The following is a 16,904-nucleotide window of genomic DNA, read 5'->3' on the forward strand; positions in this document are numbered from 1 at the left end:
TTGAGATGGAGTCTTGCTCTGTTGCCCAGGCTGAAGTGCAGTGGCACTATCTCCACTCACTGCAAGCTCCGCCTCCTGGGTTCATGCCATTCTCCTGCCTCAGCCTCCCAACTAGCTGGGACTACAGGCGCCTGCCACCACATCTGGCTACTTTTCTGTATTTTTAGTAGAGACGGGGTTTCACCATGTTAGCCAGGATGGTCTCGATCTCCTGACCTCATGATCCACACACCTCTCCCTCCCAAAGTGCTGGGATTACAGGCATGAGCCACCGCGCCCAGCCTGTTTTTTTTTTAAAAGGATAGCTCCTGCAGTTGATTTAAACAAATGTTGATTTGTTTAAATTAACATTTAAATTTTATATTTTGGGGGATGGGAGGATGTGGGGATGGCTAATGGGTACAAAAACACAGTTTGAAACAATGAATAAGATCTCGTATTTGAAGGCTGGGTGCGGTGGTTCATGTCTGTAATCCCAGCACTTTGGGAGGCCAAGGCGGGCAGATCACCTGAGGTCAGGAGTTCGAGACCAGCCTGACCAACATGGCAAAAGCCCGTCTCTACTAAAAATACAAAAAATTAGCCAGGCATGGTGGAGGGCACCTGTAATCTCAGCTACTTGGGAGGCTGAGGCAGGAGAATAGCTTGAACCTGGGAGGCAGAGGTTGCAGTGAGCCGAGATCACGCCACTGTACTCCAGCCTGGCAACAGAGTGAGACTCCGTCTCAAAACAGACAAACAAAAAAAAAAACTATTTTTTTAGTCTTTGCCATTTGCCAGATATTTTCCAACCTCTTTCTATAGATTCATTCCTTTTCATTACAACATTTGCCTTGGCTTCAAATTCTGGAGATGAAATGAAAAAATAATTTTTACTTTTGAAGGTAATATACCCCATCTAGATACTAAGCTAGCTTCGTAATTGAGGGTGCTTAACCAATGGGCGCTGTGCACCAAGTCCTGGGTGAGGTACTCCATCATCAGAGCTTACTCCTTACAACCTTTCTCAGTAGGTATCTTATCCTCATTCTAACCTGTGAAGAAACTGAGGTTGGAATGCCTCATGACTTGCCCAAGGCCCAGCAAGCTTCATTTGTTCACTGATTTGCAAACATTCTTTAATCTTTTATCTATGTGTGTTGCAGGTCCCCAAGGTATATCTCATGCCCACCTCACTGTCCCCTCCGTGGACATTCAACAGAGCCTGCTGGCCGGCTGCCAGCCACTCATTCACTCAGCAAGCCCAAGCCAACTCCTCCTGCCACCTTCCTCCAGTGTCTCCTGGCTCTTCAGTGGAAAATCCAGCTTGACTCCTCCCCGAGAGTTAAGTCTGGCCGATTCTCCCTCTGAATCCTGCCTCCCATCTGTACGCCCGTTCCATCCTGGCTACCCCTACCCTGGTTTGGCCCTCACTACCTTTCACAAGGACTGTTACTGCAATAAGTTCCTTAGGGGTCTCCCCGCTGACTTCCACAGTCTTTTCTCCCCAACTCCCTACACGGTGATTTCCCAGAAGCACAGCTCTAGTACTGTCACTTCCCAGCTCTAGAACCCTCAGAGCCTCCCATTGTCTACTTCTTTTTTTTTTTTTTCTTGAGACAGGGTCTCACTCTGTCGCCCAGGCTGGAGTGCAATGGCACTATCTCGGCTCACTGCAACCCCCGCCTCCCAGGTTCAAGCAATTCTCCTGCCTCAGCCTCCTGAGTAGCTGGGATTACAGGCGCCCGCCACCACGCCCGGTTAATTTTTTGTATTTTTAGTAGAGTTGGGGGTTTCGCCATGTTGGCCAGGCTGGTCTGGAACTCCTGGCTTCAAGTGATCCACCCGCCTCAACCTCCCAAAGTGCTGAGATTTCAGGCGTGAGCCACTGCACCCGGCCTGACTACTCTTTCCCTGACATCTCCTGCGTGACCAAGCCCCAACCCACCCTGCTGAGTTTTCCTTCCAGACTCCCCTCCCAACCAGCCGGCTTGAACCGGCTGGGGACCTCCAGTCACGTTGTTTGTTCAGCTAGCATTTTTCTCCGCCTTCTCTTCGAGGCCGCTCAAGCTTCATGAAGCGGTTCTTTATTCTGACTATGCCCACTTCTCTCATTTCCCTCATCACGCGGCCCCGCTCCACATCCTGCATTTATCTATAAACTCCTGAGAGCCAGGAGTTTAGCCTGAAATCCTAGCTTCCTGGTTAACAGCTGAAATGCCTTCGCACGGCGTGCAATGGGTGAACCCCACCGCCTGCTTTCTAACGGGTCCAGCCGCGGGCAGGGGCCTGTGTTACGGAGCCGCACCAGGCCTACTGCTGGACCCCAACAAGCCTGGCCTCTGTGAACCCAGCTGTCCTCACAAACTGCCTCTTCGGGCCACAAGCCCATCAGAGGCTTCCGTTTTCCTTTCAGAAGATCTCATAACCGTCAGCTGATACCTGGGACAGGCACAGCACACATAGGTCATTCTAGAAATATTGGTGGTCTGAACAAACTCTGAGCTGGAGAGGACATGAGAATGATAGATCCGATTCCTTCTCTCAACAGAAGAAATCAAGGCACAGAGAAGGGAAGAGACTGGCCCTAGGTCCCACAGCAAGCAGCAGTACTGGAGCCAACACGGAGACCTCCGGTTTCACGGTCAGGGCTCGCTACGCTACACCCTGAACGCAGACCCAGGGCAGCGGCCTCGGCCGCCTGAGGCCACTGCCGAAGACATCGCCGCCAGTCGTAACATCACGTTACTTCTGTCCCTCGCCTCACAGACTCCTTCGCTCTTTCCACTACGGCGAGAGGACTTCTCCAGGGCCGGATCACCCTGCGGAGGGAGGAGGACACGGTCTCTCAGGAAAGGGTCTCCAGACAGTTCCGCTGCTCCGAAAGCAGCCCCCGGCCCCGCCCCGGCGTGCGCCTGGCCCCACCCCCAAGCGCTCCCTGATCAGCCTCCACGTGCATCCGCCCCAGACAGGCCAGGCCTGGGAGGAGCCAAAGCCCCACTCCCCGCCTTCTTCGTGAGATCGCCCCTATTGACGTCGACAGACAGAAGCCGCGTCCAGTGAGAAGGAAAGGACGGCCGCTATAGCCCTATCGGCTGCTACAACACCAAAACGTATCCACCTAACTGGCTGACGCTACACCTTGGTCTTTCCGGGTCCTTGCACGCTTCGGTCCAACTCCTGCAGAGCTGAGCACGAGGGGAATCCAGAAGGGACACGCTGAACAGGTAAGACTGTGCTGCCTGGGGTGCCTACTGGCGTCGGTTCGAGGGCTACCGCGCTCCCGCTGCAGAGCTCGGGGTGGGAGACAGGCGCAGCGAGGAAGACCAGGGAAAGGGGTGGGGAGGGGCGGGGAGGAGTGAGCACGTGGAACGCCGGCGCCACCGGGCCTAGGTGGCAGCTGGGCCGGCGCGCTCCGCCTGTTCTGGGGCGCGTGGGGCCCTCCGGCCGGATCAGTGCTGCAACCGTAAACACTCAGGGAGGGCACCCCGAGTGTCGCCGCTGAGGGCGTTTCTCTAAGCCCTTCTCTGAGCCTTGCTGCTGAAGGCCCCCCCGACACCTGGCGGGGGCTGGGCTGCGGGCCTTGGGGCGGTGTCCCGCGTGAATGTTCAGGTCAGCATAACAGGTAAGGCGTGGCTGAAGCTTACGAAGTGGCCGGCTCTGTGCTGCCGGCTTCACAGGCGCTAACTTCCCAGCGCTATGATGTGCTTGTCAGACGCAGAAAGGGGTGCAGTTTGGTTGTCCGTCGGGGTAGCGCACAACTAGCAAGTGATGGGGCCTGGGTTTGGCCCTCGCCTCCACTCTGGGTTGTGTGTTAGCGAGAAAGCCAGTTCTTCCACGCCTCGTGGGCTCCCCGGGGGCTTCAGAAACCATGACGCCTTTCACCATGGTGTTCTACAGGCATTGTCTTGTGACTCCAGCAGCGCAGCCAGACGCAAAGAAAACTGAGGGGACAGCTTCCTAGAGGAAACAATTCCAGAGTCCCAAACTCTGATTTTAAATAACGATGGAAATTAGAGTTGAGGTGGTGTTCTGTGGGTAACCAGGCCTGGGGGTCCTACCAACAGAGGTGGAATCCCTGTTCCACCATTTAACTTAACGCTGGGTATGGTATCTAGTCCTGTAAGCCTGTTTCCTCATTTGTAAAATAGGATTGAAAATGCTAACTCAGGCTGGGCGTTAGTACAAAGCTTGCGCCTAAAGTATTTCTTAAAGTCAGCTGTCTAAAATGTTGTTTTACAGTGAACAACTCCTAACTGCTGGGACTATAAGCATGCACCACCACAACCAGCTAATTTTTAAATTATTTGTGAAGACGGGGCGGAGGGGTGTCTCACTATGTTGCCCAGGCTGGTCTTGAACTCCTGGGCTCAAATTATCCTCCCACCTCAGCCTCCCAAAGTGCTGGGATTAGAGGCGTGAGCCACCGCCCTGGCCTGTAGAAGCTACTTTGTATTCAGCTTTACAGACCAGTGGCTTTTTGCACATTACAGCCCGCTAGTCTACAGGAACCCCCCCACCTTTTTTTTTTTTTTTTTTTTTTGATACGGAGTTTCACTCTTGCTGCCCAAGGTGGAGCATAGTGGCGCGATCTCGGCTCACCGCAACCTTCGCCTCCCAGGTTTAAGGAATTCTCCTGCTTCTGCCCCCCCGAGTAGCTGAGACTACAGGCGCGCGCCACCACGCCCGGCTAATTTTTTGTATTTTAGTAGAGGCAGGTTTTCACCATGTTGGCCAGGATGGTCTCATATATCTCCCGACCTCAGGATCCGCTCGCCTCGGCGTCCCAAAGTGCTGGAATTACAGGCATGAGCCACCGCGCCCGGCCAGTCTACACTCTTACAAAATTCCCCTGTTGTTGGATATCTAGGATGTTTCTCACTTTAACTATTACAGCATGGTGTAGTAAAAATCCTTTATATATATATATATAGTTCACATACCCTAAAATTAACTTTTTTAAAAGGGTTCAGTCCAGTGGGTTTTTTTATTATTATATTGGCAAGATTGTGCAACCATCACCACTGTCTAATTCCGGAACATTCTCATCCGCCCAAGAAGCAACCCCGCGGCCCCAGGGTGCCCCGGTCTCTGAGCCCCGGTTGTTGGGCTCCAGTCCAGGGCCCCTAACCATGTGCTAAACAAGATGGTGAGGCTCAGCCTGGAAACCAGAACAGCCCCGAGGCCCCCAAACTGGAGAGCCCCGTGGGGAGATGGAGCGCCTCCCCCATTCTGAGTGTTGGCCCCGTGCTAAGGCTGGACCGACCCCCCTGTGCTGTCAAGCCTACCTCCTAGGGGGAGGCGAGGCCAGCCCCGATGTGTGCGGGCTGTCATCCCCCACACTTGGCTCCGGGGCTGGCCGGTGTTGGGGGTCCCAGTATTGCAGGCGGCACGGAAGCCCGGGGCTGCTCCCTACTGGGTGTAGCGCACCCTGCCCCCCACCCCGCCCAGCCTACTCTGAGCCTGCGCCTTGGGCCTGTTGAGGCCAGGCCTGGAATGGTGCCCTGGAAGCAGGGAAGAGCCTGTAATTACGGAAGCTGCGGGCTCCCAAACCAGACACCATTTTGGAGACCTGTGCAAAAATGTGTGCCGCTTTTGTGTGGAAAACTGCTAGACTGTGAGAGAGAGCCGACCTCCTCATGCATGAACCTTTATAGAGGATGGTCCACATATTCTGTGCACTACATACACATACGCTGGGCACATACTGGCTCCCTGTGTTAAATCTCAGAATTGCTGCCGCGCGTGGTGGCTCACGCCTGTCATCCCAACACTGCGCCAAGGCAGGAGGATCGCTGGAGGCCAGAAATTCGAGACCAGCCTGGGCGGCAACAAAGCGAGACCCCGTCTCTACAAAAATATTTTTTATTTTTATTTTATTTTTCTGTCAAGCTGTTCTTTATTTCAGGAAGAGGGCAGGGGAGGGGGCTCAGTCTTTCTTGGCAGCGGCTTTCCTCATGGCGGCCAGTACCTTGCTCAGCTCCTCCCGTTCCTCTTGGCACGGATGTGCGTCCCCACCCCTTTCTTGATGAACTTGAGGGCCCGTTTCTCCTTGGAGACTTTCAGTGACTCCATGGCGCGCAGCTTGTACGAGGCGAAGCCACACACCTCCCGGATCATGTCCCGCACAAACTTGGTGCGTTTGCTCAGACGCCCGCAGCGGCGGCTGTGCCTGGGCTTGCTCACGTTCTTGGTCACCTTGCGGCCCTTGTTGAGGCCCACGGCAATGGGGTAGCGCAGAGCCATGGCTGCTGCTCTCCAATGGCGGCCGTGGCGGAAGGCCAAAAATATTTTTTAAATTAGCCTGGTGTGGTGGCGCGTGCCTGTAATTCCGGCTACTCCGAGGTTGAGGCAGGAGGACGGCTTGAGCCGGGGAGATGGAGGTTGCCAGGAGTGGAGATCGCGCCACTGCACTTCAGCCAAAAGGGGGGTAGGAGGGAATAAGTAAATAAAATTAAATAAATAAAGTGGTATCTCACTGTGGTTTTGATTTGCATCTACCTACGGACTAATGATGTTGGGTATCTTTTCATGTGCCAGTTGGCTATTTGTGTAGCTTTTTTTTTTTTGAGACGGAGTTTTTTTTTGTTTTTGTTTTTGTTTTTTTGAGACGGAGTTTCGCTCTTGTCGCCCAGGCTGCAATGCAGTGGCACCATCTCGGCTCACTGCAGCCTCCACCTCCCGGGTTCAAGCGATTCTTCTGGCTCAGCCTCCCAAATAGCTGGGACCACAGGCGCCCGCCACCACACCGAGCTAATTTTTTGTATTTTTAGTAGAGACGGGGCTTCGCCATGTTGATCAGGCTGGTCTCGAACTGCTGTCCTCAAGTGATCCGCCAGTCCCAGCCTCCCAAAGTGCTGGGATTACAGGCGTGAGCCACTGTGTCCGGCCCTGAATAGTGTCTTTTGATGCACGGAAGTTTTCAATTTTGATGAAGCCCAATTTATGTGTGTGTGTGTGTATGTGTTTGTGTGTGTGTATATATATATATATACACGTAGTGTGTGTGAGTTTTGGGTGTCATATTTGAGAAATCATTGCCTAATCAAGATCATGATGATTTATACCTTTGTTTCCTTCAAAGAGTTTTATAGTTTTAGATCTAGATCCATTTTGGTTCATTTTTGTCCCATTCTTTTGCAGTTGGATATTCAAATGTCCCAGCAGTTAAAAAGACACTTCTTTCTTTCGTTGAATGGTCTTGACACCTAGATGAAAACCAGTTGACCATAGATAGGCATATGGGTTTATTTCTGGTCTCAATTCTACTCCATTGATCTGTATTTCTATCCATATGCCAGTAACACAGTGTCTTGATTACTGTAGCTTTGTAATGAATTTTGAAATTGGGAGGTGCGAGTCCTCCCAACTTTGTTCTTTTTCAAGATGATTTTGGGTATTCTGGGTCCCTTGCATAATATGAATTTAGGATCTGCTTATCCGTTGCTAAAAAAATGGCATTTGGAATTTTGTTAGGGATTGCACTAAATCTGTAATTTCTTTCAACAGTGTTTTATAGTTTTCCGTGTACACGCCATACATTAATTTTGTTAAATATATCCCTAAGTACTTTTTCTCTTTTTTTTTTTTTTTTTTTTGTAACTGAGCCTGAGCAGGACCAGAGGAGTGCTTTATTCTTTTTGATGCCGTTGTAAATGTAACTTTTCTTTCATATTCAGGCTGTTCATTACTAGTGTATAGAAATACAACTGGTTTTTCTATATTGATCTTGTATCCTGCAACCTTGCTGAACTCATTTATGAGGTCCAGTAGATTTTTGGTGGATTCTTTAGGATTTTCTGTATATAAGATCATGTTTGGTCACCTTTTATTTCTTTGTCTTGCCTAATTGCCTGTCTAAAACTTCCACTACAATGTTGAACAGATGTATTGAGAACCAACATCTTTTTCTTGTTCCTGACCATAGAGGGAAAACTTTGTCTTTGGCCACTAAGTATGATGTTAGGTGTGAGTATTTTGTAGATGCTCCTTATCAGGTTGAGGAAACTACCTTCTGTTTCTAGTATGTTGAGTGTTTTTTTAATCATGAAAGGATGTTGCATTTTGTCCAGTGCTTTTTCTGTGTATCAGTTGAGAAAATCATGTGAGGTTTTCCCCATCTATTAGTATGGTATATTGATTGATTTTCATATGTTTAACCAACCTTATTTCTGAGATAAATCCCACTTGGTCATGGTATATAATCCTTTTTATATGCTCCTGGATTTCGCTTGCTAGCATTTTGTTAAGGATTTTTGTGTCTCTATATTCATAACCCATACTGACCTATATTTTTCTTTCTTTTTTTTTTTTCTTTTTTTGAGAGACAGAATCTTGCTCTGTTGCCCAGGCTGGAGTGCAGTGGCATGATCTTGGCTCACTGCAACCTCTGCCTCCCAGGTTCAAGCGATTCTCCTGCCTCAGCTTCCCAAGTAGCTGAGACTACAGGTGTGCACCACCACGCCTAACTAATTTTTTGTATTTTGGCAGAGATGAGGTTTCACTCTGTGTTGGCCAGGCTGGTCTTGAACTCCTGACCTCAGGCGATCTGCCTGCCTTGGCCTCCCAAAGTGCTGGGCTTACAGGCGTGAGCCACTGCACCCGGCCTTGACCTATATTTTTCTTCCTATATCTTTGTCTGGTTTTGGTAACAGAGTAATACTGGCCTTATAAAATGATTCAGAAAAATTGAGTAAATATCTTGGAATCATTTTTGTAGGAGCAGTTCCCAGAAGGAAGGCATGTACATTTGTAAGTTATTTGATAAATATTGTCCAGTCATTTTCCAAAAAACCAAATTGTGTTTATTTGTGATTAACATTGTTTGCAGAATAGTAGTCTCTTAGAAATTATAATTCTTTATGCCTTGAGGTACTTAAAAGTTTCTCTGAAAGACAAAGCCAAGCCCAACCTTCTGCAACACACCTGATTTTAACATCTAGAGCAGCTCCAAAGGTGCTAGATACAGCATGTTACCAGCAAATTGTTTTTGAGTGCTTCCTACATAGAACAGGTTTTCTCAGCTTTAGCACTGTTTTGGGCCAGGTAACCCTTTTGTTGTTGTTTTTGAGATGGAGTCTTGCTATGTTGCCCACACTGGTCTCAAACTCGACTCAAGCCATCCTCCCACCTCAGCCTCCTAAGCAGTTGGAACTGCAAGTGTAAGCCATCACACCCAGCTGAGTAATTTTTTCTTTTTTCTTTCTTTCTTTTTTTTTAATGTTGTTTGTTTGAGACAGGATCTTGCTATGTTGCGCAGGCTGGTCTTGAACTCGTAGGCTCAAGCAATCGTCCTGCCTCGGCTTCCCGAGCAGCTGGGATTATAGGCATCAGCCACTGCACCCAGCCCTGGATAATTCTTGCTGAAGAATATGGAAGCTGCCCTGCACATTGTGGGGTGGTTAGCAGCATCCCTGGCTTTTACCCACTAGGCGCTAGTAGCAGCCTACCCCTCCTTCTCCCAAGTTGTGACAAACAAAAATGTCTCCAGAGATTGCCAAATGTCCCCTGGTGGATAAAATAGTCCTTAAGAAGCACTGATCTACAAACTGTGATGCATACTGGGTTTTATATTATTACTAGATAAAATTGTCTCTAATGGCCAGGCACGGCAATCCCAGCACTTTGGGAGGCCGAGGTGGGCAGATCACGAGGTCAGGAGTTCGAGACCAGCCTGGCCAATATGGTGAAACCCCATCTCTACTAAAAATACAAAAATCAGCCAGGCATGGTGGCACACGCCTATAGCCCCAGCTATTCGGGAGGCTGAGGCAGAAGAATCACTTGAACCCAGGAGGCAGAGGTTGCAGTGAGCCGAGATCGTGCCATTGCACTCCAGCCTGGGTGACAGAGTGAGACTCCATCTCAAAAAAAAAAAAAAAAAAAGGTCTCTAATTCTCACTGTATACCATTACCACTTTGGTGCCATTTGTCCCAGTCCATGTCACCATATTTGGTTTACTTTCAAATCTGTCTCTTTAGGCTCAATTTCTCTCTGTATTCTCAGACCCATATTTCCCATTGCCTGCATCTTGAGATTGATTTGTTCAAAATCAGGCTTACTCTCCTCTCCCCAAAGTGTTCTTCCTTTATTCTTAGTCTCCCTGCTCATGACTCTGCCAGTTATTCACTTAACCTTTCTCAACTCCTCTCTCCACCTCTCCCATGAAATTTGCTGCCTAAATCTAAATCCAGGCTCTGCTATCCCAAGTACCATGTCCATAATGTGTAAGTTAGTTCATCTCACCTGGCTTGCCACTGCAGTTCTTACTATCACCCCATGCCACTGCCTTTCAGGTGCCCTTTCTTAGCAGCTCTAATCATGTCACTCCTCGCACACCCAGAGTCCTCAGGATCATGCCCTGTCTGCCTCTGCAGGCTCATCCCCCCCATTTCTTGAACTTCAGGCTCTGGCCATACCAAACGGCCTGCAGGCCCCCACGCCCCCACTGCCTTACCTGGCATTTTCTTTTTTTTTTTTTTGAGACGGAGTCTCGCTCTGTTGCCCAGGCTGGAGTGCAATGGCGCTATCTCGGCTCATGGCAACCTCCACCTCCCGGGTTCAAGTGATTCTCCTGCCTCAGCCTCCCAAGTAGTGGAGATTGCAGGCGCCCACCACCATGCCCGGCTAATTTTTGTATTTTTGGTAGAGACGGGGTTTCTCCGTATTGGTCAGGCTGGTCTCAAACTCCGGACCTCAGGTGATCCACCTGTCTCGGCCTCCCAAAGTGCTGGGATTACAGGCGTGAGCCACCGTACCTGGCCTAATTTTTGTATTTTTAGTAGAGACGGGGTTTCACCATGTTGGTCAGGCTGGTCTCGAACTCCTGACCTCAGGTGATCTGCCCACCTCGGCCTGCCAAAGTGCTGGGATTACAGGCATGAGCCACCACGCTGGGCTTGCCTGACATTTTCATTCTTCAGACTGCACTTACCTCCCTCCCCCACCTCCAGCCCAGGCATGTGGAGCAGTCACTCCTTTCTCTCCCACCACACCTGGAGAGACCTGGGTCTTCATCCTTATCCTGCGCTGCAGGGGTTGGTCTGTCCATCTGTCTCCCATATTAGACAATCAGCGCCTCGAAGCCAGGGAGCACAGCTTATTATCTCTGCCTACTCCCCAGTGCCTCACATGGAGTGGGCGCTTTGTAAATGTGTATGGAGTAGTAAATGGAAATAACCCAGAGCAGAAAGAAGCTACCTGGGACTTAAAGTAGCCACAGGTTTTGTTTTGCTTTGCTTCAGTTCAGCAAAAATTTACTAGGCACCAACTAGGTCATGGATGCTAGGAATAGAAAAAAGAACAAAGTAGGACATTTGCCTTATAGAATTCACATCACATCCAGTATGAGATGGGAGTATGAACAAAGAGTCATGCAGAGTGATGAGTGCAAACATGTGCTATAAAGCGGCCATAGAGAATGAACTGTGTTTGTGTTTAGAGAAGACACACTCCCCACCCCTGAACAGGCTTCTTAAAAGTACTAGAAAGTTACTGTCTTCGTCCTAGCCTTTAAACTCTTTCTGTATTTGGAAGGCTTCTATTAGTATGTGACTTTTTAAATGATTTTTTTTTTTTTTTGAGACGGAGTTTCACCCTTTTGCCCAGGCTAGAGTGCGATGGTGCAATCTCAGCTCACTGCAACCTCTGCCTCCTGGGTTCAAACAATTCTCCTGCCTCAGCCTCCCAAGTAACTGGGATTATAGGCGCCTGCCACCACACCCACCTAATTTTTGTGTTTTTAGTAGAGACGGAGTTTCACCACGTTGGCCAGGCTGATCTCAAACTCCTGACCTCAGGTGATCCACCCGCATCGGCCTCCCAAAGTGCTGGGATTACAGGCGTGAGCCACCACATCCGGCCTTTAAAATGATTTTTGCTTGACCTTGCTAACTATATTACTTGAGGTTGGCAGGCTCCCTTACCAGATTGTGGTGCCTGTATGAGTTAGGGGTGAACACATGCTCTCCCTGGCCCAAACTGGCACTCACCAGTGATTTTATCATCTGCTGCGTCCTGCTGATTGTGCAGCCCCCTATTGAGGATAATGGTGTGAGTGGGACATGGTCCTGCCTCCTGTGGGTGATCTGAAGTCTTTGACTCACCAGTTCATGTGTTCTTTGCTGTATTCATGCACTGTTACATAACTAAACAAATTAGAATCATTTCATATACAGAACATGCACTCTAAAGAAATTTTGACCTTTTTATAGAGTTGGTAATAATAATAATCTTTATGTCAGTAGGGCTTATTTTTCCTATCAGTCTTTTTCTTTTTTTGAGATGGGGTCTCACTATATTGCCCAGGCTGGTCTCAAACTCTAGGCTCAAGCGATCCTCCCACTTCAGCCTCCCAAAAGTGCTGGGATTACAGGCATGAGCTACCGCGTGCAGCCTTTTTCCTACCTGTCTTAACACTGGCCACACGTGCTTCCCTTCCTGTGCGCAGTGCCTTTCAGCTTGTAACTTAACTATTAATAAATACAACTGTGTTCTTTAGCTGGGGTATAAGGTAACTGATCCATAGGGAAACCCACACATGGTGTTCAGGAGCCATTGTTTAGGACAATGAATAAGATAAAAGTTTTGGGGCCGGGCTTGGTGGCCCACGCCTGTAATCCCAGCACTCTGGGAGGATGAGGCAGGTAGACCACTTGAGGTCAGGAGTTCTTGAGCAGCCTGGCCAACATGGTGAAACCCCGTCGCTACTAAAAATACAAAAATTAGCTGGGTGTGGTGGCAGATGCCTGTAGTCCCAGCTACGCGGGAGGCTGAGGCAGGAGAATCGCTTGAACCCGAGAGGCAGAGGTTGCAGTGAGCCGAGATGGCGCCACCGCACTCCAGCCTGGGCAACAGAGCGAGACTCCATCTCAAAAAAACAAAAAATACACACACATTTGGGCTGCAGGGGCAGGGATATTACTTTCAGAGAAGAGAGATGTAGACAGGCAAAAGAGCAGATCGGGGGTTAGAGAGAAATCATGAACTCACTTTTGAACCTGTTGGGTCTGTGGAAATAGACAGGAAGCAGCATAGGAACTTGGTGCTCAGTAGCGATATTAGGGTTGGAGCTGCATCTGCATTGGTAGATGAGATGATGTTAAGTCTGAAAAGAAAAGGATCTAGGACAGAACAATGGAAAGCACATACAGGGTGTGTGACCCAGGAGAAATGAGCAAAGGATTCATTTAGCAAGAAGAAAACCAAGAGAAAGATATTACAGAAGCCAAAGGAAGAATGTAGCCCCCTGGTGCCACGTGTTGCAGGAATAAGGGCTAAAAAGAGACCACTCACTTTGGCAAGTAGGTAATCATGAGCAAGAGCATTTTAGTAGAAAGGCGAGGAGAGAGGAAGCTCAACTGCAGTGGGTTGAGGAATATTGGGAGATGAAGACATTGAATTCGTAGATGTAGACCATTCTTTCAGAATATGCCCATTTTTTTTGGATTAGAAATGGAACACTTACAAATGAAAAACCTGGGCATGTTTTTAAAAGCTGAGATAAGGAGAAGGAGACATTAACATATGGGGGAACAGATGTCTGCAGTTCCTGGGAAGGAATGAGATCAACAGCCAGGTGGGATGGGTCTCCCTTGAAAAGGAGCAGTGATACCTGTTGTCCAAGACAAGGAAGAAGACAATTAGTAAAGGCAGGTATTTGTGAAGCAGAAGGGAGTGAAGTTAAGGGATTCATGCCTGGCAATTTTTTTTTTTTTTTTTTTTTGGAGACGGTGTCTCACTCTGTCGCCCAGGCTAGAGTGCAGTTTACAGTGAGCACAATCTCAGCTCACTGTAAACTCTACCTCCCAGGTTCAAGCGATTCTCCTGCCTCAGCCTCCTGAGTAGCTGGGATTACAGGTGCACGTTACCACTCCTGGCTAATTTTTGTATTTTTAGTAGAGACGGGGTTTCACCGTGTTGGTCAGGCTGGTCTCGAACTCCGGACCTCGTGATCCGCCTGCCTCGGCCTCCCAAAGTGCTGGGATTACAGGCATGAGCCACCGCACCTGGCCAACCTGGCAACGTTTCTGTGGGGTAGGAAACCATGTGGTCAACTCGGGGTGACAGGAAGGAAGTGGGAAGGATGTTGGGGGAGTGCTGGAGGCAGCCCTTCCCGGGTAAGGCTTGCTGTGGCAAATCTGATGATAACCCAGGGTGGGCCAGTCTTTTGCTGGCGCTAAGCATGAAGCAGCTGCCAAGAAGCAAACAGAAAAGCCCATGGCCCGCACACAGAGATGTATGGATTTTTTTGTTTTTCTCTTTTAGGAACAGAAATGAATAAAAGTCGCTGGCAGAGTAGAAGACATGGGAGAAGAAGCCACCAGCAGAACCCTTGGTTCAGACTCCGTGATTCTGAAGACAGGCAAGTGTGCCGCTCTGGGGAGCCATTTTTGCCCAGTGTGCTTCTGGCATTGTACACATGGCATGTCACACGCTCACAGGCGTGGAGATCACCTGGGGGCTCGTCCCAATGCAGGTTCTGATTCCATAGGTCTGAGGGGTCTTGAGGAGAGCCTGCCTTCCTAACGTGTTCCCAGGGCATGTCGCTGTGGTGGGTCAGCCCACCACACTGAGTAGTGAGGAGAGAGGACCCTCTCTGTTCTTTCCTAAGTGACCACGACCTCTGGCCACAGCATTCGCCATAAGGCTAGAGATGGACGTTATCTGAAACAGCTGGAAAACCGTTTCTCCATTTTGTAGACTTTTTATGCAAATACCTTTGTGGAAACCAAATTTTATTAATTCAGCCTAAGTCTTGGACAAGGATATACACTCATGCTTCGCTTAACAAGGGGGAATGCATTCTGAGGAATATGTTGTTAGGCAATCGTGTCACGCAAACATCATAGCACATACGCAACACAAACCTACATGGTACAGCCAGCCACACACACCTAAGCTCTATGGTGTAGCCGATTGCTCCGAGGCTGCAAACCTGTACAGCATGTGACTGTACTGAATGCTAGAGGCAGTCAGTACACAGTGGTATTTGTGTATCTCAACATAGAAAAGATACAGTAAAAATAGGGTATATAAGATTTAAAAAAAAATGGTATACCTATATATGACACTTCCTGTGAACAGAGCTTGCGGGACTGGAAGTCAGTGAGTGAATGATGAGTGAACACAAAGGCTTAGGACATTACTGTATACTAGTGTAGACTTTAAAACCCTGTACACCAGGCTACATTACATTTATTTATTTATTTAAGAGATGAGGTCTCACTCTGTTGCTCAGGCTGGTCTCAAACTCCTGAGCTCAAGTGATCCTTCTGCCTCAGCCTCCCAAAGTGCTAGGATTACAGACGTGAACCACCACCCAGGCCAAGGCTACATTAAATGTATTTTAAAAATAAAGTTGGCTGGGCCAGGCGTGGTGGCTGACGCCTGTAATCCCAGCACTTTGGGAGACCAAGGCAGCCGGATCATTTGAGGTCAGGAGTTTGAGACCAGTCTGGCCAACACGGTGAAACTCCGTCTCTATTAAAAATATAAAAATTATCTGGGTGTGGTGGCACACGCCTCTACTACATCCTTCAGCCTATAATTCCCACAGAAGCTACTTATGGATTTGCACATCAAGTGTTTTAGCCACAGCTCTATCCCAGTGTTACTGAACTAATCACCTCTGTCCCCCAAACCCCAGTATCTCTGTAAGATTGTGTAGTCAAGTAAAATGTAAACTCTTTGTGCTACTGAATCCAATAAAGAATGAAATTCACCTAGCCTTGTAACTGCTGTTGTGCTGACAAATGAGCCCAGCTGGTAAAATTCTTATTGGCAGAGATTTCTATTTTTCCTTTTAATCTGGAAAATTCCACAAGACCTCACAAAATGCTGGAGTGAGAAGAAGAGGGAATCACTGTGACATCTGTCCTCTTTTAAAGAAAGAAAAAAGAATGAAAAACGAAAACCTTGCCCTATTTTCTTGTATTTGCAAGAGGGGATCAGTGCTTCTCAAGTAATCAGAAAGGTCAGAGATCAGAGGTGAAGGCTGCAGAACTGCCCGAATGGACCCCCCGTCAGAATGGCTGGAACTCAAGCCCTGGGCTGCAAGTTAACACAGCTGTGTGTCAACAGGTCTGACTCCCGGGCAGCACAGCCCGCTCACGATTCCGGCCACGGTGATGACGAGTCTCCGTCGACCTCGTCTGGCACAGCTGGGACCTCCTCTGTGCCAGGTAAGGCCACTTGTGGGGTGGGACTCCTGGCCCCTGCGCACAGGGAAGGCTGAGACCCGTTCCTGGCTTGGAAGGAATTCCAGGAGCAAATTGAAACACTCAGGGAAGGAGCTGGGTGCGTCAGGAATGGTGGTCATGAGGCAAACCGCCTCCCCCAGGACTGAGCACAGTCCAGGATGTTGCCTGACGAGGCAGCTCATTCCCGCTCTCAGAAAAGACAGACAGCCACGAGGTGGGGGGACAGGCCACTGGGCGCCCAACTCAGGTGGTCAGTTCACAGTTGTTGAAATTGGTGCATTTAATTTTTTTGTCTAAAGAGCTACCTGGATTTTACTTTGACCCTGAAAAGAAACGCTACTTCCGCTTGCTCCCTGGACATAACAACTGCAACCCCCTGACGAAAGAGAGCATCCGGCAGAAGGAGATGGAGAGCAAGAGACTGCGGCTGCTCCAGGAAGAGGACAGACAGAAAAAGGTGGGCTCCTCACCCCTTCGCCCCCTGTCCTCTCCACTCCTGCCAGCACCTGTCCATCCACTGTTGAAGAGGGTGCCAATTAGATGCCCCTGCGACACTTAGCAGAGGCACTTCACGGGGTGTGGCCCCAGCTTTTCCCTGACAGGAAGAAGACAAGAAGAAGAACAGCCAAGAGCCCCCTCCTTCCATCCCCATTTTCTTGTTTGATAAGTTTTTTTTTTTGAGGCGGAGTCTCACTCTGTTGCCCAGGCTGGAGTGCAGTGGCATG

The 16,904-nt window shown here is 49.1% G+C and overlaps 2 protein-coding genes across 11 annotated transcripts in view; one reads left to right on the forward strand and one right to left on the reverse strand.

Moving 5' to 3' along the window:
• Positions 1 to 3,046: 3,046 nt before the first annotated feature.
• The window catches only part of DCAF4 (DDB1 and CUL4 associated factor 4), a 32,265-nt gene continuing 18,407 nt past the window's right edge, over positions 3,047 to 16,904 (forward strand). For 5 of the 10 annotated variants that reach the window (XR_010136996.1, XR_008513332.2, XM_024231848.3 and 2 more), the window contains exons 1-4: positions 3,047 to 3,206; positions 14,246 to 14,342; positions 16,061 to 16,161; positions 16,479 to 16,636. Coding sequence is in view for 7 of the 10 variants with exons in the window: in XM_024231848.3 (XP_024087616.3) it covers positions 14,254 to 14,342; positions 16,061 to 16,161; positions 16,479 to 16,636 (348 nt within the window). In the remaining 3 variants the exon portion in view is untranslated. Of the gene's footprint in view, positions 3,207 to 3,330; positions 3,605 to 14,245; positions 14,343 to 16,060; positions 16,162 to 16,478; positions 16,637 to 16,904 lie in introns of those variants that run through there. The other 5 variants (XM_024231849.3, XM_063715631.1, XM_054530789.2 and 2 more) reach the window with 5 other exon arrangements.
• LOC100440502 (large ribosomal subunit protein eL36-like) lies at positions 5,956 to 6,237 on the reverse strand. Its single transcript, XM_054530790.2, has one exon. It carries the CDS (start codon positions 6,223 to 6,225, stop codon positions 5,956 to 5,958), a length of 270 nt encoding a protein of 89 aa, XP_054386765.1. The 5' UTR covers positions 6,226 to 6,237.

The sequence above is a fragment of the Pongo abelii genome, chromosome 15 (genome assembly GCF_028885655.2).
Source record: "Pongo abelii isolate AG06213 chromosome 15, NHGRI_mPonAbe1-v2.0_pri, whole genome shotgun sequence".
Classification (NCBI taxonomy): Eukaryota; Metazoa; Chordata; class Mammalia; order Primates; family Hominidae; genus Pongo; species Pongo abelii.

Bases quoted from the DNA above. Each gene is read 5' to 3' on its own strand.
- LOC100440502 (XM_054530790.2), bottom strand. From the start codon at position 6,225: ATGGCTCTGCGCTACCCCATTGCCGTGGGCCTCAACAAGGGCCGCAAG.